Here is a 22,302-nt window from a genome sequence, read left to right on the forward strand (position 1 = left end):
TACCTTCTCCTTGGTCTACCCCGACTCCTCCTACCCTCTACTGCTGAACCCATGAGTCTCTTGGGTAACCTTGCTTCTCCCATGCGTGTAACATGGCCCTACCATCTAAGCCTGTTCGCCCTGACTGCTACATCTATAGAGTTCATTCCCAGTTTTTCTTTGATTTCCTCATTGTGGACACCCTCCTGACATTGTTCTCATCTACTAGTGCCCGCAATCATCCTAGCTACTTTCATATCCGTAACCTCAACCTTATCGATAAGGTAACCTGAATCCACCCAGCTTTCGCTCCCATACAACAAAGTTGGTCGAAAGATTGAACGGTGCACAGATAACTTGGTCTTGGCACTGACTTCCTTCTTGCAGAAGAGAGTAGATCGTAGCTGAGCGCTTGTGCATTAGCTTTGCTGCACCTCGCTTCCAGTTCTTTCACTATGTTGCCATCCTGTGAGAATATGCATCCTAAGTACTTGAAACCATCCACCTGTTCTAACTTTGTTCCTCCTATTTGGCACTCAATCCATTTATATCTCTTTCCCACTGACATTACTTTCTTTTTGGAGATGCTAATCTTCATACCATATTCCTTACATTTCTGATCTAGCTCTTAAATATTACTTTGCAAACTTTCAATCGAATCTGCCATCACAACTAAGTCATCCGCATATGCGAGACTGTTCACATATCTTAATCTCACCCAGCCAGTTTATTGTTTTCAACATATGATCCATAAATAATATGAACAATAGTGGAGACAGGTTGCAGCCTTGTCTTACCCCTGAAACTACTCTGAACCATGAACTCAATTTACCGTCAACTCTAACTGCTGCCTGACTATCTATGGAAAGACCTTTAATTGCTCGCAAAAGTTTGCCTCCTATTCCATAATCTCGTAGAACAGACAATAACTTCCTCCTAGGAACCGGGTCACAGGCCTTTTCTAGATCTATAAAGCATAGATACAATTCCCTGTTCAATTCGTAACACTTCTCCATTATTTGCTGTAAGCTAAAGATCTGGTCCTGACAACCTCTAAGAGGCCTAAACCCACACTGATTTTCATCCAATTTGTCCTCAACTAATACTCACACTTTCCTTTCAACAATACCTGAGAAGATTTTACTCACGACACTGATTAAAGAGATACCTCTGTAGTTGTTACAATCTTTTCTGTTTCCATGTTTAAAGATTGGTGTGATTACTGCTTTCATCCAGTCTGATGGAACCTGTTCCGACTCCCACGCCTTTTCAATTATCCTGTGTAACCATTTAAGACCTGACATTCCACTGTATTTGATGAGTTCTGACTTAATTTCATCCACCCCAGCCGCTTTATTGCACTGCAATCTATTGACCATTTTCTCCACTTCCTCAAATGTGATCCTATTTCCGTCATCATTCCTATCCCATTGTACATCGAAATCTGCTACATTACTGATTGTATTTTCACCTACATTGAGCAACTCTTCAAAATATTCCCTCCATCTGCCCAAGGAATCAACAGGATTCAGCAGCAGTTTTCCTAACCTGTCCGAAATACTTATCATTTCCTTCTTACCTCCCTTTCGAAGACTGCTAATTACACTCCAGAATGGTTTTCCAGCAGCTTGATCCAAAGTCTCCAACCTGTTTCCAAAGTCTTCCCAAGATTTCTTCTTGGATGCTGCAATTATCTGTTTGGCTTTGTTTCTTTCTTCAACATAACTTTCTCTGTCTACCTGAGTTCTAGTATGTAGCCATTTTTGATACACCTTCTTTTTCCTTTTACAGGCTGCCTTGACTGTGTCATTCGACCAAACTGTTTACTTCATCCTACCTTTACACCCTACTGTTCCAAGACATTCTTTAGCCACTTCTAGTACTGTGTCCCTGTACCTTGTCCATTCCTTTTCCAGTGACTGTAATTGACTACATTCAACTAACTGTACCTTTCTGAGATTACTGTATGTCCTTGTGCCTGATTTCCTTATCCTGAAGTTTCTCCATTCTTTTCCTCCTGCATATGGACCTGACCTCCTGCACTTTCGGCCTCACAATACCAATTTCACTGCAGATTAAATAGTGATCAGTGTCATCAAAGAATCCCCTGAATAAACGTGTGTCCCTCACAGCCTTCCTGAATTCCTGCTCTGTTATTATATAGTCAATGACAGATGTGGTTCCCCTGCCTTCCCAAGTATACCGGTGAATGTTCTTATGTTTAAAAAAGGAGTTTGTGATTACTAAGCCCATACTGGCACAGAAATCCAAGAGTTGTTTCCCGTTCATGTTGGCCTCCATAGCTTCTCCAAATTTACCCATAACCTTTTCATACCCTTCTGTTCAATTTCCAATCCTGGCATTAAAATCACCCACGAGCAGAACACTGTCCTTGACCTTTACTCTAACAACTACGTCACTGAGTGCGTCATAAAAACTGTCCATCTTATCTTGATCTGTCCCTTCACAATGCGAATACACTGACACAATCCTAATTTTCTTGCTAGACACTGTCAAATCTATCCACATCAGTCGTTCATTTACATACCTTATTGCAACTACGCTGGGTTCCATTTCTTTCCTTATGTAAAGCCCTACACCCCATTGTGCTATTCCTGCTTTGACTCCTGACAGGTAGACCTTGTATTCTCCCACTTCCTCTTCTTTCTCACCTCTTACCCGAATGTCACTAACAGCTGAAACATCCAACCCAATCTTACTTGCAGCCTGTGCCAGCTCTACCTTATTCCCAGAGTAGCCCCCATTGATATTAATAGCTCCCCATCTCGTTACCATTCGTTTGCCGAGTCGTATCTTAGGAGTCCCTGGTTTGTCAATTAGAGGTGGGACTCCATCACCTCCAAAGATCCGAGGGCATTTTGCTCTGATTGTTGCCTGCATTATATTTAAAGTAACTGGGAAGCAGGTTGCTAGCCTTACTTGCCCCAGGTCCCATTGAGTTTTACCCCTAACGGTTGAGGGACTAACCGGTGGGTTTGGTAGTCTTTGCCGTCTGAGCACAAAGATGACAACGACTCAGAATATGTCCGAGATGCCCAGCCTTATTCCAAAGTAACTGGTATCCCGACTGTCAGGACCACTTACTTGGCCACTCATACATTGCCCGTGGTTCATGAACTAGGACATGACAACAGGAACCCACACCATGAACCACAGGAACATTAACATTCAATATAAAATTCATTACAACTTTCTGTATCAGAACTGTTTACAAATAAAAAATAGTCTAAAGTGAAATAAAGTTTTTTAATGAGAATATCTTTAGCAGGTGTGGATGTAAGGTTGGAAATTTTTATTTGTATCTATTATATCCATAAAAAATAATTATATTCCTGCTAGTAGAAATAAAAAAAAAAAAAAAACAAACAAACACCGTTCTTGATGAACAGTGGTTACGTGAGGTACAGCTACATCTCCATGTGCCATTAGAATGTTCTGTAGTAGCAAGCATTTGTACCAGTTCTAACATTCATAAAGGTTCCTCCATGTATATCAGTAATAATTTTACAATAAAATCTACTGTCCTTGACATTAATAATTTATGCTAAGAAAACCTATATTTGAATTAGTTCCTACAATGTGCCAGGCTTCATACTCAGTGTTGCTTATGTCTACTATACCTTTGAAAGTAATGTTGGCCTGTTTACAGAGGTCATACACAATATGATTTCATTGTTTGGGAAATGACAGTTGCCACAAGATTTGAATGTTTCAAGATACCAATATTACTATTACGCTTATGGAGGTAGCCGGAAAATGCTGGAAGGTTTGCAACATTTCTGCCTCACAGTGTTCAGTCAGAGTGCTCTCTGAGTTGTACTGATAGGAAATCTAAAGTCAATTCACAGAAATAAAAGCACTATAGCTAAAGTGTCCAGCACAACTAAAATTCATAGGTATAAAAGAAAATATTGCTTGAATGAGTCCACTTATGAATGAAATGTGATTCTGTTACACTTTAGTCTGTAATCAGAATGCCTAGTACACCAGTAAATGATGCAAGCTGGCACTTTTTATCAAAATTAACATGGTGGACGTCGGCTTCGAGTTTGTGACGTCGTGACAACTCCCCTTATTATTCCTCTATGATTAGGCTTGCATTGACAAAGTGTACATACTTGTTAAATGTCCATCACACACACATTAACTAATGTGTAAATAATAAGCCAACAGAACAGTTATCATCCCTAAACAATGTTGTAAGTAATGTAGAAAGAAATTTGTATGAAATCAGGTTATAATTTTAGTTATCTTTCAGATTATGAAAGAAAATGTTCAGATTAATAAAAGTCATAAAATCCTACAGACAAACATGAATGAGACAAATATGTTTATTTACTTATTATGACTGTATTGTGCGTGTATAAATTTAAGGTATTCGTTACCAATCATCTGTATCTTAGGAGCTCTTTTATTTATTTCACAGAAGTTTGTCTTACTTCAAACCTGAAAACTAAAACCATTGAAGGTTACGAGAAAAGTCATTTGGGACCCTTGTTGGAACAGAATATTCCAGTCGTTCTGTCGGTAGGTATCATGAAATGTAACAAAATGTATTACAATCGTGGAAATTCCTGGCTCTAGCAATATATAAAACGAGGGAAAGGCTACCACTCATGTACAGCAGATTGATGTGTGGAGCATAGAAACACATAACAGAAAACATCATTCACACTAGCTTTCAAGCACTTGGTCCCATGAATGTGTGTGCAGTTGTCACAAGAAGAGCTAGCGCTAGGAAGTTAGCATTAATGCTGTTTTATGTTATGTTTTTCTGTGCTCCTTGCACTGATCTGCTGTAGGCAAGTAATTGCTTTTCCCTTATTTTACATATAACAAATTAATTACACTAATGATATAAATTAATAGAGGGAGACAGAATTTTCTTGTGGAAATTATTAAAAGCATCTCTCATTGAAGTACGCGGCATATTTCGAACTTCTGTAAAACTTTGCCAATCTTGGGGATTTTGTGTTCTTTTAAATTTGGCATTCTTTTTTTCGCCTCTTCTGCAACAGTTATCTGACCCTTTTTGTGTACCATGGGGGATCAGTACCATCACTTATTAAATTATGTGGTGTATATATCTCTCAGTCGTTGTCAAAACTATCTCTTTAAAAACATTCCACAACTTTTCTACACTTACATGATCAGATCGGAAGGAGTGAAGGCTGTCTCTTAAAAAGGCGTTATGAGCGTTTTTATCAGCTTTTTTAAATAGATATACTTTGTGTTTCTTTTTGATGGTTGAAGGTGTTACGGTATTCAACCTAGCAGTAACTGCCTTGTGGTCGCTAATCCCTGTATTCGACACAATACTCACTATTTGTCCAGGATTATTTGTTGCTAAAAGGTCAAGTATGCTTTCGCAACCATTTACTCTTCGAGTGGGCTCATGAACTAATTGTTCAAAATAATTTTCTGAGAAAGCATTCAGTACAATTTCATATGACGTTTTATGCCTGCCGCGGGCTTTAAACGTATAGTTTTTTCAGCATATCGAGGGTAGATTAAAGTCACCACCGACTATAATTGTATGAGCGGGGTACTTATTTGAAATGAGACTCAAGTTTTCTTTGAACCGTTCAGCAACTACATCTTCTGAGTCGGGAGGTCAGTAAAACGATCCAATTAATAGTTTAGTCCGATTGTCAGGTATAACCTCTACCCATACTATTTCACACGAACTATCTACTTCAATTTCGCTACAAGGCAAACTACTTCTGACAGCAATAAATATTCCACCACCAACTGTATTTAATCTATCCTTTCTGAACACTGTTAGATCGTTTGAAAAAATTTCAGCTGAACCTATTTCCAGCTGTCTGTACCTACAACTATTTGAGCTTCAGTGCTTTCTATTAGAGCTTGGAGCTCTGGTTCTTTCCCAACACAGCTACGACAATTTACAACTACAATACCAATCGTTTCTACAACTACCTTACTGTGTTTTACCTGCCCACTTTTAGACGGACGTCTCTTCTGTGGTTCCCTGAGACCCTCTAACCTAAAAAACCGCCCATTCCCTTCCACACAGTCCATGTCGCCCGAGTAGCTGCCGCCTGTGTGTAGTGGACTCCTGATCTATTAAGCGGAACCCGGAAACCCACCACCCAATGGCGCAAGTCAAGGAATCTGCAGCCTACACGGTCACAGAACTGCCTGAGCCTCTGATTCAGATCCTCCACACGGCTCTGAACCGAAGGACCACAGCCGGTTCTATCAACGATGCTGAAGGTGGCAGTCTTTACCATTTCTGCTAGCCGCCCGAAACCAGACAGAATCTGCTCCGATCCAAAGCGACACATGTTATTGGTACCAACATGAGTCACCACCTGCAGTTGGCTGCACACTGCAAGCTGATCAAAGCTTTTCACATAGGCACATATTTAGTACAATTTCACTAGTTCTTAAACTACTGTTTTTTTTTTTTTTTTTTGATAAAAACTCTACGGAAGGCAGGACAACACTCAAATGAAGGTATTAAAGTTTGCAAGCTTTCGGAGCCAGTGGCTCCTTCTTCTGGCAGAAGGGATGAAGAGGAAGGAAGAGGAGCAAAGGAACAGGACTGGTGAGGTTTAGCAAAAGGGGTAGCATTCAGAAAAGTTGTCCAGAATGTCAGGTCAGGGGAAACTTACCGGATGGGATGAGAATGAAAGACTGATTGTTGGGAACTGCAGCGGATGAGATTTGAAAACCTGAGAGCTTAGAGATGGAAGATAGGGTAATATGCAAGACAGGGATTACTGCCATAACATCATGCACAGGTCAGTGGCAGCATCTCTTCTCCCGAATTATCTGTATTATCCATTAGTCTCACTTCCAGCTTTAAACCAGTACTTAATCGTGTTGTCCTGGTGGAGGATCTACTTTCGTTCATATATAATGTCAACTGAAAATATCATCTTGCAGCCCAATCCCAAAAACATTCCAGGAGACATGACATTGAAACCTGCCTTGAATAGCTCTGGCCATTATCCCAACTTGATTCTCCACCACTACTCCATAATCATCCCTTACAAGGCTTCCAATAATACCTCACACCAGCATTGCTTTAGAACCCTTCCTCAGATCCCTACAACATGACTCTAGCCTGTCCTCTGCAAAACTCCATGCTCTTTGTTTCCTAAAAGCCGATTACTTCATCATTATCCTCCCAATGGACAAGGGCTCTACCACTGCTGTACTTGACCAACGAGAGTTTGTAAGCGAAGGTCTATGTCAGCTGTCTGACACTTCTATGTATGGCATCTGCCATAAGGTCTTATCCCTGTGATTTGAACTGACCTACAGTCCCTCTCTAAAACATCAGGCTGTTCAAAAGGACTAATGCTTCAATCTATGGAACTTCTTACCTTAGCCAAACTACGCACCACCACCTTTTACTTTCTTCCCGAGGTCCACAGATCCAATCACCCTGGCTGTCCAATAGTTACTGGCTTCAAGGCACCCACCGAACGTATATCTACTTGGTTGATCAACACCTGCAAGCCATAGTACAAAGACTTCCATCCTATATTAAAGACACCAACCATTTCCTTGATCATATAAAACCTGTGTCTGTCCCACTCCCACCACATACCTTGCTTGTCACCATTGGTACCACCTCCCTCTGTATCAACTTTTTCCATGCACATGGTCAGTCTGCTGCTGAACATTTCATCAGTCAGTGCCCACCTAATTCCAAACCTGTGACATGCTTCCTGCTTGTCTTAATCAACTTTTTATATACTAACTACTACTTTGCCTTTGAGGGGCAGACAGACAGATCAGGTGCACGGTTGTGGGAACAAGGATGGCTCCTTCCTGTGCCAAGCTTTTCATGGGTTGCTTGGAGGAGGCTTTCCTGGCATCCACAAGCCTGCAGTCCCTGCTTTGATTTAGATACATTGATGACATCTTTGCCCTGCGTGGACTCATGGTGAGGCTGCCCAGTTAAAATTCTTGCAATCTGCAAATAGATTCATGGCATTTGTAAATACATTCTCCCAATAAATTTCATGTGGTCCTGTTCTGAATTCCGTGCCACTTTCCTTGACATTGGTCTCGTCCTCACTGAAGGTCAGCTACACACTGCCGTTGACATTAAATTTACTAACAAACAACATAGTTACTTTTTGACAGTTGCTCTTCTTTCCATGTTGGACGATCCCTCACACACAGCCTTGGCATTTGAGGCAAGCATATTTGTTCAGATGCAGACTCTTTACAGCAGTACACCACCATTCTCATCTCATCATTCACAGGATGTAATTATTCCGCTAGCCTAGTTAGAAAGCAGATTTCCTGGGCCATCACATCCAATCCTAGTACTGATCCTTCCAAAACATAACTTGGAAGTGCATCACTTGTCACTCAGTATTACACTGGTCTTGAATGTATTAATCAGCTACTTTCAACATGGCTATGACTTCCTAAAATCCATTCTGTCTCAGATTTTGCCCACCACACCTAGATTAGCTACTCATCGCCCTCCCAATCTCCGCAATATCCTTGTCAGACCGTAAGCTCCTTCTGCACACTATGGCCCCTACCCTTGTGATTGTCTCTGCTGTAAGGCTTGCTCTATGCAACCTCCTACCATCATCAATACCAGCCCTGTAACTGGCAAAACATATTCTGTTAAAAGGAGAACCACCTGTGAAATGGCACATGTCGTATACTAGCTATTATGTAAACACTTTTCGACCTTTTACATTGTCATGACTGCCACCGAGTTATCAGTTAGGGCGAATGGACATAGCAGAAGGTGTATAATGCCAACATTCAATATCCTGTTGCAGAGCATGCTCTACAACATGACAGTTGTGACCTCAGTGCCTGTTTTACCATATGTGCCCTCTGTATTCTTCCACCAGACACCAGTTGCTCAGATCTCTGCATGTGGGAACTGCTGCTATAACATGTCCTTGATTCTTGCCACCCATCTGGCCTTAATTTAAGTTAATTTCTTCGGTCTCGGTGTTTCTTCACAGTAATTACTCCTTTCTTTACTCGCATTTAGTTTTCTGTATTTTTCATTTTCAGCTTATCTATCTTTTGCTGCCCCCCCTCCCTCTCCCCCCCCTTCCCCCCACGTCTGTCACATAAATGCACTTAGTTTAGCCATCCAAGATCCTTTCTTCATCATCCAAAGTAGTACTTTGTTTCTAGTATACTATTCTCCACCCAACTCATGCAATATTTTGGTCCTTCCCTGCTCCCAATCCTCCATATGTGTATGATGAAGGTGCAAGACTTGTCTTGTATATGTAATGACAACCTCTTACTGCAATCCATTCATAAGTATTTCTTGTTCTGTCAAAGACAGGGCTATGTGTGAAAGCAGCCACATTGATACATCACTCTACAGTATGTGGGTTTGACAAATAATCAACTGTCTTTCCACATCCTACATGAATGACCTACTTCAACAGCTGTTCTAATAACCCACTGCCATTGCTTCAATTTCAGTTCCCTCCCCCGGCAAAATTCATCTGTTCTAACCTCTACCCACAGGTATTGTACTCGTTTTTCCCGTATGTCCTTCCCTCTATCCTCTCTCTTGCCCCTTGTAAACAGATTGCTGACATATGTCATTGTTATATGAAATGAGTGATGATTTTCAATGACTTCCACTTGCTAATAATGATTTAACTTAAATAAATGACTGTGAAAACTCAGAATCTAAGGAACCAAAAAAACTCTGAATTGTGCGCATTTTGCCACATTAACCAACACAGAAATAGCTGTTCTAATAACCCACTGCCATTGCTTCAATTTCAGTTCCCTCCCCCGGCAAAATTCATCTGTTCTAACCTCTACCCACAGGTATTGTACTCGTTTTTCCCCGTATGTCCTTCCCTCTATCCTCTCTCTTGCCCCTTGTAAACAGATTGCTGACATATGTCATTGTTATATGAAATGAGTGATGATTTTCAATGACTTCCACTTGCTAATAATGATTTAACTTAAATAAATGACTGTGAAAACTCAGAATCTAAGGAACCAAAAAAACTCTGAATTGTGCGCATTTTGCCACATTAACCAACACAGAAATGCTGTGCCCTACAATACCTCTCTCTTCCATGTCCTTTAAGGATCCTCCATATGCAGAACATGATCTCTCTCTGAACTCACGATTGCCGCTGTCCCCCCCCCCCCCCCCCCCCTCTCCTCCACACACACACACACACACACACACACACACACACACACACACACACAATTCACCTTGCATACTGCACAGCTGAGAACTTTTCCTTGTGAGATAGGAGAGTGAGACAGAGTCAGAAAGGACTTGCCAGCTGGTTTAACAACCTTTGTTATTACTTGATAAACACTGAAAAAGAACAACAATTGAACTGAATTGAATTTTCATTAGTGTTGGCGTTATTCTTTTCTGTAATGCCCTTGATACTAATAATATGCATATTATATCCTTAAAATTATGACCAATGATAAACAAGTACATAAGTAAAATGATTGAACAGTCATTCATATACAAAGATGATGTGACTTACCGAACGAAAGCGCTGGCAGGTCGATAGACACACAAACAAACACAAACACACACACAAAATTCAAGCTTTCGCAACAAACTGTTGCGTCATCAGGAAAGAGGGAAGGAGAGGGAAAGACGAAAGGATGTGGGTTTTAGGGAGAGGGTAAGGAGTCATTCCAATCCCGGGAGCGGAAAAACTTACCTTAGGGGCAAAAAAGGACAGGTATACACTCGCACACACACACATGTCCATCCACACATATACAGACACAAGCAGACATCTCACAAGCAGACATATTTGAAGACAAAGAGTTTGGGCAGATGTCTCTACCCAAACTCTTTGTCTTCAAATATGTCTGCTTGTGAGATGTCTGCTTGTGTCTGTATATGTGTGGATGGATATGTGTGTGTGTGCGAGTGTATACCCGTCCTTTTTTCCCCCTAAGGGAAAGGGTAAGGAGTCATTCCAATCCCGGGAGCGGAAAGACTTACCTTAGGGGGAAAAAAGGACGGGTATACACTCGCGCACACACACACACACACATACCCATCCACACATATACAGACACAAGTAGACATATTTAAAGACAAAGAGTTTGGGCAGAGATGTCAGTCGAGGCAGAAGTGCAGAGGCAAAGATGTTGAATGACAGGTGAGGTATGAGTGGCGGCAACTTGAAATTAGCGGAGATTGAGGCCTGGTGGATAACGGGAAGAGAGGATATATTGATAGCTTTCACAACCAACGGTTGCTTCGTCAGGAAAGAGGGAGGGAGAGGGAAAGATGAAAGGATGTGGGTTTTACGGGAGAGGGTAAGGAGTCATTCCAATCCCGGGAGCGGAAAGACTTACCTTGGGGGGGAAAAAGGACAGGTATACACTCGCACACACACACACACACACACACACACACACATATCCATCCGCACAAATACAGACGCAAGCAGACATATTTGGTCTTTAAATATGTCTGCTCGTGTCTGTGTATGTGCGGATGGATATGTATATATATATATATATATATATATATATATATATATATATATGATTACAATACAGGGAAACATTCCACGTAGGAAAAATATATCTAAAAACAAAGATGATGTGACTTACCAAATGAAAGTATATAAACAAAGATGATGTGATTTACCAAACGAAAGCGCTGGCAGGTCAATAGACACACAAACAAACACAAACATACACACAAGATTCTAGCTTTCGCAACCAACGGTTGCTTCGTCAGGAAAGAGGGAAGGAGAGGGAAAGACGAAGGGATGTGGGTTTTAAGGGAGAGGGTAAGGAGTCATTCCAATCCCGGGAGCGGAAAGACTTACCTTAGGGGGAAAAAAGGACGGGTATACACTCGCACACACACACATATCCATCCACACATATACAGACACAAGCAGACATATTTGGTCTTTAAATATGCCTGCTTGTGTCTGTATATGTGTGGATGGATATGTGTGTGTGTGCGAGTGTATACCCGTCCTTTTTGCCCCCCTGAGGTAAGTCTTTCCGCTCCCGGGATTGGAATGACTCCTTACCCCCTCCCTTAAAACCCACATCCTTTCGTCTTTCCCTCTCCTTCCCTCTTTCCTGATGAGGCAACAGTTTGTTGTGAAAGCTTGAATTTTGTGTGTATGTTTGTGTGTCTATCGACGTGCCAGCGCTTTTGTTTGGTAAGTCACATCATCTTTGTTTTTAGATATATTTTTCCCACGTGGAATGTTTCCCTCTATCTTGGCCCATATAAACAGGTACTCATCGGCATTTAATTTTTTCTTCTTTCTAGTACTCAACACAAATGGCATACTTGGAACAAGTGTACCATAAGGCTGTTTAGCCAAAAGTCCTGTTGTCTCTGCTATACTCCATGTCTTCCATGTCAAAATATTTGCATCTGGAAACGCTTCAAGGCCACCATAATCTGCATGATTGCCCCATACAACAGCAAGCGTGAGCCATGTACTACCTCCAAAAATTGCTTGTACACTATTCACTTTTTGTTTGGTGGCCGTGCGAGTCTTGGTTGCTCGCTAGGCATGTGACCTTGAAGCGGACTTAGCCGCTGAGCAAGGCTGGCGCGCAGTTCGAATCGTGGCGGGAATTCAAATCCGGGCAACACGGGCCCTGGTATTACTAGGCCCGTGTTGCAGAATAATTCACGTCCGGTTGCGCAATGGCACAGATAAGGCGCGCTGGCACCGACTTGGCGCGCCGAGACCGGAAGTTGTGGTCGCGATAAGCGTTACTGGAGCCCAGCTGCGCCGCACCACGGAGCGTCATTCGCTCTGCGAACATCGAGGAGTGCGGACGCATAGCTCTGGGTGTCTCGCTGGGCGTTGGCTTGCTACGTTCACTTGTGTTATATATAATAGAGGGAAACATTCCACGTGGGAAAAATATATCTAAAAACACAGATGATGTGACTTACCGAACGAAAGTGCTGGCAGGTCGATAGACACACAAACATACACACAAAATTCAAGCTTTCGCAACAAACTGTTGCCAATCCCGGGATTGGAATGGCTCCTTACCCTCTCCCTTAAAACCCACATCCTTTCGTCTTTCCCTCTCCTTCCCCTCTTTCCTGATGAGGCAACAGTTTGCTGCGAAAGCTTGAATTTTGTGTGTTTGTTTGTGTCAGTTTGTGTGTCTATCGACCTGCCAGCGCTTCGTTTGGTAAGTCACATCATCTTTGTTTTTAGATATATTTTTCCCACGTGGATTGTTTCCCTCTATTATATATATATATATATATATATATATATATATATATATATATATGCATGCTTTAGTTGTGTAAAGAAGGAGGGCATGATTAATAAATTAATATTGTGACCTACAATACCACTGCATGTACAGTCAGTTTCTTAAGCATTTTGTATAACTGATACTATGCTTTTGCTTTTATTTTATAGACTGATGACAAAGGGGTATTTGCAACAACTCTGTCTGAAGAATGTAGAATTGCAGCTGAAACTTTCTCCCTGACTAGACTGTGGATGTGTGAGGCCATGCTCCGCAGTGTGTCGTACACTTTTACTACTGAAGATGAGAAAAACAAATTAGTACATTCAATTCATAAATTTATGAATAGTTCAGAATGCAGTTAGTCATGTCTAGTTCTTCATTTATTTTTAGTCGTCTTGTTTTGCAGCTGCTTCCTGCAACATTGTCATTCTAAGAACTAATCATGGCAACAGTGAATAAGAAAATAAAAGTAGGATGCTGTAAATCAGTCATATTCTTCTTTATTTGTAGATGTATTTGCATATCCTCTGATTTTACTAGCGATATGTATGCAGGCTTAATTCTATCTTTTTTCTTCTGAAAACTGTGAATTAGGAGTAAATCTGTATCCTTTTTTATAAAATAATGAAATTAATTTTATCCTGTGTGTTTTTTGATCACATAACACACTAAAATTTGTTACTTGTATGTTTTTGTGAACATTTGTAATTAATCTCAGCTTAAAACTGCTGTTGTGACCACATTTTCCCTAAGCTTGACGACTGTTCCATTATAAGTAATGAATCATCTTTCAGCAAGTTGCAACCATATAAACAATGAAACCTGAGGGCCTAGATCCTATGAATAGCCTCTGCATAAATACACTGTCAGAAAAAAAATTAGTACACCCTTTTGGAAGTTTCCAGTTCATTCAAGATTCATTGTTGCAACATTCGTGTGGAGTATATGAAATGATTATATATGCAGAGCAATAGCACAAGCAGTTCTGAGGTACCACGTAGTGACCCATACTGAAACACCCATATTAGTATGTGGTGTAGCCTTCCCAGGCAGCACTACAGGCACTGACTCTGGCATCCAGTTGATCGTACAAGGGTAAATACTATCCTGGGATACACTATGCCACGACTGCTCGACCTGTTCACTTAGTTCTGTAAGAGTTGGTGGTTGTCGAGTTGCACGAGTCACTTCTTGTACCATCATATCCCACATGTGTTTGATTGGAGACAAGTCCAGAGATTGTGTTGGACAGAGAAACATCTCCCTGTTGCAAGAATGGCAAAAGAACGGATCTAACAACATTCTGCTTGTACCGAGTGCTGGTTAGCGTACCCTCAGGAACACTAAAGGTGAACGAGAGTTATAGCTTATCACAGCCCAGACCACAAGGCCTGGGGTGTGGCCAGTGTGTCTCGGATGAATGCACTCTATGAGACATTGCTCGCCAGGTCTATGTTATATGTGCAAACAACTGTCACTTGCATGCAAGCATAATTTGCTTTCATTTCTGAAGACCATGGCGTGTCATTCCATCTTCCGAGTGATCCTCTGACAGCACCAGTCAAGCTGTGCATGTTGATGCTGTGGCATGACTGAAATACGGGCTAGAGGTGTGCGTGTTTATAGTCCCACTGCCAATAACTGATTCACAACAGTTTATGTTGACACGTCTGAGCTCACAGGCCCTCATACCTGTGCTTTGGTAGCTGTATGATCTGCCACTGTTGCCCTTACAATACAATTATGGCGGGCATCTGTGCAGTGTGGACATCCAGAACCTCATCTACGAGTGTAAGAATGGTCATGTGACTACTGATACTAGCACCATTGCGCAACTGACATAGCACATCCAACTTCGGTGGCAGTTCTCCGAAAGGACCATCCTGCCACTTGGAAGGCCACAATTTGACCTCTTTCAAGCTCTCAGTTGGCTGTAGAAAGCACTAGTGTGTCTCCGTGGCACAGTTGCCTGCTTGCTTGATACATTTGCACCACACCAGCCTTCTGGCTGTGAGAATTACCTATTAAAGGGTTGACACAGATGGCACTCAGGTAGCTATGACACTGTGCTATCTGCTGACAGACGATGTTGAAACCCTAACGTACATGTTCTATCACCCAGGTGGCATATGCTGTCATCAGATCAAAATTAACATTGTCTTTTCAAGTGTACTATTTTTTTCCGGCAGTGTATTGTCAGAATTTTGAGTACAGTCATCATATTAAATAGTTTTCTGTAAACTGCAGCCACATGAACAGTAGAAACCTGAGACATGTAGGAACAGCCTCTGCTTATTTTTTTCAGAATTTTGAGTACAACAGTGATATGTACAAACCCAATTTATTTTCCTGAATTTTTTTACTGTGTCTTGCAAGCTCGTCTTGTGAACTCGGGGATGGTGACCCCATTACTATTTTCACTCACTCTATGCTATCTGTGGCTGGGATAATCACCTAATACTTTTCAAGTACATGATCAATTAAAAAAAACTATTTTTTTCTATTTCCATTGGCCAAGAATCCTGAGTGGATATCCTATTTATTTTAAGAATGCTGTACTTATTCTAAACTTTTCCTCTTTTTACATATTTCTTTTGCAGATTGAATTGGTGTGTGTGTGGGGGGGGGGGGATAATGTGTGTGTGTGTGTGTGTGTGTGTGTGTGTGTGTGTGTGTGTGTGTGTGAGGGGGGGGGGGGGGGTTACTAGTTGCTTTGGCATGACTGATAAGACGCCGTCACCTGGATTTCCTGTTGGATTTTTGAGAAGGCCCACAACCTGTGTCCTGTAACACTGTCTTTAGAACTGACCACAGCATATTGGCTTTTGGCTAATTTAAAGATATGAAGAAGAGAGTGATGAATTTCTGGATTAACTTTTTTGACTTCTTAAATAGACATAAGAGCTCCAGAAGTACTCTAAAACATTGTATAAGTGACTACTAACATAGATTACTTTGTGTGAAATGCATTCAGAGATATTTTAGTCTTGTCATCTTTGACATAGTGACTCTCCATTCAGTCTAGACAAAAGTAGCGAGATATGTTAAAGAACATTTTGAAGTCTTCCACCTCAGCTGTTTGTGACAAGTATTCACTTACTGCGTCTTTCACAATTGGCTAGTTTAATCCTTTAAAAACCACTTCTCAAGTGCAGTATGTGTCAATACATTGCACAATTATCTGATTGTAATATGGCAGAATATATGATCAGAAGCAAATAAAATGCATGCGTCAGAATTAATACGAGAAAGCTTGCTCCACGCAGTAATAGTAAGCTTCATAACTGGTGCCACGTTATAGGACACTAAACGTTCTCTCTTTTGTTGTTGAACAGTTAGTGAAGATGACTGTTGTAGCACACAGTAAGCTTTCTTGTTTTAATTCTGATGCTTGCACATGATGTGCTCACTTTGTGGTCAGCTATTCCACCATTTTATAATTGGATAACTCATCAATATATTGACGCCTATTGCACTTGAAAATAGCCCATAATGACAAAATTGACCAGTCATGCAATACGTAATAAGTGAACACTTCTCAAAAAAGCCAAGGCAGAAAACTTCAAATTTTCCTTTGATAAATATACAGCTTTGGTACTCCACAAGAAAAAAGTAGCATGATATGGTTCCAAAAATTCTCATACAATGACTTAGGAAATGCGTCTGATATGAGATTATTAAGGACTTAATAAATCAAATACTGAAGTATCCACATTACAGATATCAGTGTTTTTGGGCAAATCATCTACATCTACATACACAGTTCACAACCATCATACGGTGAATGGTGGAGCGTCCCGGTGAATGATGGACGGTGCCATGTACCACCACTAGTTATTTCCATTCCTACTCCACTCACAAATGGAGCAAGGGAGAAACAATTGTCTATATAACTCTGCACAAGTCCCTATTTATTTTATCTCATCTTCACGATTGTTACACAAAATGTACCTTGGTGGCAGTAGAATTGTGCTGCAGTCAGCTGCAAGTGCCTGTTCTATGAATTTTCTCAACAGTGTTCTGTGAAAAGGACATCATCCTCCCTCCAGAAATTCCCATTTGGTTTCACAAAGCATCTCCGTAACACTTTTGAGTTGACTGAATCTACCAGTAACGAATCTAGCTGCACACTTCTGAATTGTTATGAGGTCTTCCTTTAATCCAATCTGGTGGGGATCTAAACACTCAAGCAGTATTCGAGAATGGGTCATTCAAGTGTTGTGTATGCAGTCTTTTATGTAGATGAACTACATTTTCCTGAAACTATCCCAGTAAATTGCTGTCAACCATTTGGCTTCCCTAGCACCGTATGTTGTTCTTCAAATTTCATATTGCTTTGCAATGTTATACCTAGATATTTAATCCACTTGACCTTGTCAATCGACACACCACTAATGCTGTATTTGAACATTACAGGATTGCTTTTCCTACTCATATGCATTACCTTACATTTTTCTACATTTACAGCAAGCTGCCATTCATCATGCTGAATAGAAATTCTGTCTAAGTCATCTTGTATCCTCCTACAGTCACACAATACTTTCCTGTGTACATAGCAACATCAGCAAACAGTCACAGATTGCTGCTCACCCACTCTATCAGATCATTTATGTAAAGTCAAACAATGGAAAGTCCAGATTGGAATACCAACAGTATTATAAGAAGGACAGATTGCTACTCACTGTATAAATGACTTGTTGAGTAGCAGACAGGCACAATGGAAAGACTGTTACACACTGAGTTTTCAGCTGGAGCCTTCTTCAGAAAAGAAAGGAAAACACGTTTACATTCACACAAGTAGGCACACCTCACACACACATGATCACCATCTCTGGTCACTCTGGCCCGATTGCAGTTGTCACATTGAATGAAAGCAGCAATCCGGAGTGAGGCAGGGAAGGGGAAGGGCTAACAGGATACAACAGGGGGGAGAAAAAGGCACTGTCTGGTAGTGTGTGCAGAGGCTACATGGAGGCGTGACTGGACTGCCAGACACAGTGTCAGGGGGCTACGGGGGAGGGAGGGAGGGAGGGAGGATACAGGGATTTCATTTGATTTGATTTATTGCTCATTTAGAGACCTGTTGTCTTACGTTTTATAACACGTTGTTCATTTTACAGCTTTTCATTTAGGTTACAAAACGTATTCCATGTTACAAACAGCAATTATTGTTTTCAGCAATAATAAATAAAAAATACAGTAGAAATTGAAATAAAGAAAAAAACACACAAATGGATTATATTAAAACACACACACACAAATATTCAAATTTTAAGAAGATACAATGACAGACGATAGGAAAGACTTGGATAAAGAGAGAGAGAGAGAAGAGAGAGAGAGAAGAGAGAGGGAGAAATGTTATCCTATCTGAGCCAGCATGATCTGAAAGCCTAGGAACTACTTCAAGCCTTGCAGTCCCAGTCCGCTACTGTTTAATTTATGGATTAATATTTCTAAACACTATTTACAAAAATGCAATAATTATTATCTGTATTGTGGAAAGAGCAGTGGTGTGTGAGTGTAAAGTATATTACTTCTTGGGTTTATTAATTAACCTTCAGTTCCTATATTACGTGTCTTCAATTTTATCTACCATGTTGCTTACACACTAAGTATTCAGTTACAATGTTACATCGCAACAGTGGTATAATGATTGCTTGATGGATATGCCTGCTGTTTACATTTAAGCTAGAACAGGTTTACGAGGTTGATTGCCTTACATTGTTTATTTTAATACAGTTTAATTATTCTAGATGTTGTGTAAGGTTGTCTGCAGTACGTGTTGGTGAAAGTCTTTGTTGTTTGAGTGAGTGTGTATTTTGGTACAGCTGCCTGTGTTGGTGTACAAATTGGAACTGCTGTGCTTCATGTGTGTTGCAGTGTTCTGTTATATGGCTGTGTCTGTCTGAATTGGTTGTGTGATGTCCTTGAGACATCATCAGCAATTTTATTTATTATCTCCCACTCGTCTTTGCCTCTTATTGCCCATATCGTGTCATAGTCGTACTGCATTGGTGTCTGGTGTGCTGCTCTGTACCAGTGACAGTGAAAAAGCATGTGTTCTGAGGATCCATGTTCCCCACACCTACAAGAAGCACTCTGGCTGCTGCGTACGCGGTGTAAGTCCGCAGGGTAATGGGTGTAACCTGTCAGAAAGCAAACCGTACTCTGGCTGGGATTGATACGGCTCAGCCTCAGACATTCCCTGATGTCCAGGAATAAATGATATAACCTATAGCCCTTATTGCTTAACTCCCATTCCCTTTGCCAGGTATCCACCAACCATTTAACGAGCTGGCGCTTCCCGGTGATGTCATGTCCAGTAATCTTCATCACCTTATCCTGTTCCTCCTCCACAGCCAGTACATTGCAACTCGGAATTAGAATGTTTATGTTGATATGGAAGGTTCCAAGCACCACACAGAGTAATTCCACTAATGTGCTGTTGAAAGCTTCTGACAGCCTTATGAGGGTACTCTAAATGATTAATGGAAAATCTCATATAAAGATGTGAAACAAATACTAACAAAGAGATAGAGGGGCTGGCCAGTACTTACCTCAGCTCAGTACAGCTGATAGATACACATAAAACAGAACTGAAATTTTAAGTTCCTAGCTTTCGGAACAAATGTTCCTTCATCGGGGAGGAGAGAGGGGAAAGAAAGGGAAGAAGGGAAAGGAGATTCAGTTACTCACAACCCAGGTTATGAGGCAACAGGGAAAGGAAAATAGGGAGGGTAGCAAGGATGGAGGCATGGTTGTCAGAGGGAAGCCAAAGATATTCTACTCTAAGTACTGTGCCAGCTTCAAACCAAAGAGGATGCATACAGAAGTACTTCTGTATGCATCCTCTTTGGTTTGAAGCTGGCACAGTACTTAGAGTAGAATATCTTTGGCTTCCCTCTGACAACCATGCCTCCATCCTTGCTACCCTCCCTATTTTCCTTTCCCTGTTGCCTCATAACCTGGGTTGTGAGTAACTGAATCTCCTTTCCCTTCTTCCCTTTCTTTCCCCTCTCTCCTCCCCGATGAAGGAACATTTGTTCCGAAAGCTAGGAACTTAAAATTTCAGTTCTGTTTTATGTGTATCTATCGGCTGTACTGAGCTGAGGTAAGTACTGGCCAGCCCCTCTATCTCTTTGTTATGAGGGTACTCCTCTGCTCTCGCCATACAATGTTCCAATTCGTCACTGGACGTACTTTGTGGGCTGGTGCACTGACTGCAAAACAGACCACAGACTCACAGAGAGCACAATGGTGAGTTCTCAGTGTGTTTAATGGTATCTTGAAGCGTGTTACATTGAGTCTGGCCAGCTGGTGCATGATCTTGGCAGCCCTATCAGTCGTCGTTATGATGTTTTCATCAAAGGACAGTCATTCGTCAAGTTGCACACCAAGATATCGTGTTTTCTGTTGTCTGCATATCCTGATGTCTATTGTTTTATGGTTGGATTACTTTTTAGTGTTGCTTTGAGTAATATAGAAACTGTTTTCTGTAGAGCCATCTTAAGTTCATTATGTTTGCACCACTGGCTGATGCTTCTGAGTAGCTGTGTTGACCGGTGTTCGAGATGCGCTCTTGAGTTCGCAGAAACCACCACCAGGAGGTCATCTGCATATGCTACTGTCCCGTTCGCAACCTTGTGGGCAACCTTTGGTGACTCTTTTAATCACTTTCTGACTTCCTGCGTGCCATTCAACTACGCTGTTTCTGCAGTAGTCTGAGAGGCTATCGTAGAGGACCTTAGGTACCTGCAGCTGTCTGAGGCTTGGAAAAATTGTGAGCCACCAGAGATTATCAAAGGCACCCAAAATGTTTATAAGAATAGCAACTGCATATTTGCCTTCTGTGTTATTCACAGTGGTTAGTACCTTATTTAGTGCATCATCTATAGATTTTCCCACCCTGAAACCAAATTGGTGTGGACTAAGGCCAAGGATCTCCCTGTACAGTTGCAAGTGATTGCACAGAAGTCATTCCTGGGCCATGGCCAGGTTGTCAATTAAGCATATAGGCCTTACCATTTTTGAATCTGAGGGGTCCTCATCCTCTGATTTTTAAATTATGACGGCATTTGCTGTTTTCCTGACTGCAGGTGTCCATCCCAGCTGTAGCGCTTCACTGAGTACATCTGTCAGGTATGGAAAAATCCGTAGAACAACAATATTCATTGTCTCGGAATGGATACCATCTGGCCCGGGAGCTTTTTCTTATTTAGTTTGGCAATCACAAGCATGACCTCCCCACTTGCAAATGGAATAATGTCAGTACCATTTTCATAGCAAGAGTTTATTTTCATTAATGTTCACTGTCCAGTATGAATCTGTTTATCCGATTGTTGCTCGTCATAGGGAAGGAGTTCGTTAAGGACGTATTCCGCAGAACTTCTCCATCCTTCTATTATGGTACTGTCATCTCATCTCAGTGTTGTGAAGACTGGTGGCATCTTCAGACATGCCATTTGTATTTTGAAGGGTTCCCCTCAAAAATTGGTTTTGAGCTATTTCTGCATGTGTGTGTTGCAATGTTGTTCTCATGTTTTTGTAACTCTTATTTGTAGCATTGTTTTGCTTCCCTGAACTGTATGAGTCTGACATCCCTGTCCATTGCTGCTTTCACTCTTTGATACCATTTATACTTAATTCTTGCTTCTTTGTGGAACCCTGTTAGTCTTCTAGTCCACTGTATGTTTAGCTTTTGCCCTGTGTCAGCAGTTGGAATTGCAGCCATTTGTGCTTTTTGTAGTAAGTCAGTCAAAATGTGTGCTTTATAATCAACTGACCCTCAACTGTATGTAAGGGGAAAGCCTCAGTCACCTGTCTTAGTTTTTTTCCCAGTCTGCCTTATGAAATAACAATCGCTGATATCTGTTATGTGTGGGTGTGTGTATCTGTGTGTCTATGTTAATGATGATAGCATTTTGGTCACTGTGAATAGTGGCATCCATGGCCTCCCATCCCGTTACAAGTGGCAGTACATTTGAATTTGCAATTGTTATGTCAATCCTGCTGTTGGCTCCTGATGGCATCATGTAGGTGGATGTCTGATTTGGACTGTTGACG

The 22,302-nt window shown here is 41.2% G+C and overlaps 1 protein-coding gene across 1 annotated transcript in view; it reads left to right on the top strand.

The window, feature by feature from the left end:
* The window catches only part of LOC126262329 (adenosine deaminase-like protein), a 76,145-nt gene extending 62,411 nt beyond the window's left edge, over positions 1-13,734 (top strand). The window contains exons 6-7 of the mRNA XM_049958884.1: positions 4,427-4,527; positions 13,407-13,734. Coding sequence (XP_049814841.1) covers positions 4,427-4,527; positions 13,407-13,601 — 296 coding nt within the window. The 3' untranslated portion in view covers positions 13,602-13,734. The remainder of the gene's footprint in view (positions 1-4,426; positions 4,528-13,406) is intronic.
* The last annotated feature ends 8,568 nt before the right edge of the window (positions 13,735-22,302 follow it).

The sequence above is a fragment of the Schistocerca nitens genome, chromosome 6, assembly GCF_023898315.1.
Source record: "Schistocerca nitens isolate TAMUIC-IGC-003100 chromosome 6, iqSchNite1.1, whole genome shotgun sequence".
Classification (NCBI taxonomy): Eukaryota; Metazoa; Arthropoda; class Insecta; order Orthoptera; family Acrididae; genus Schistocerca; species Schistocerca nitens.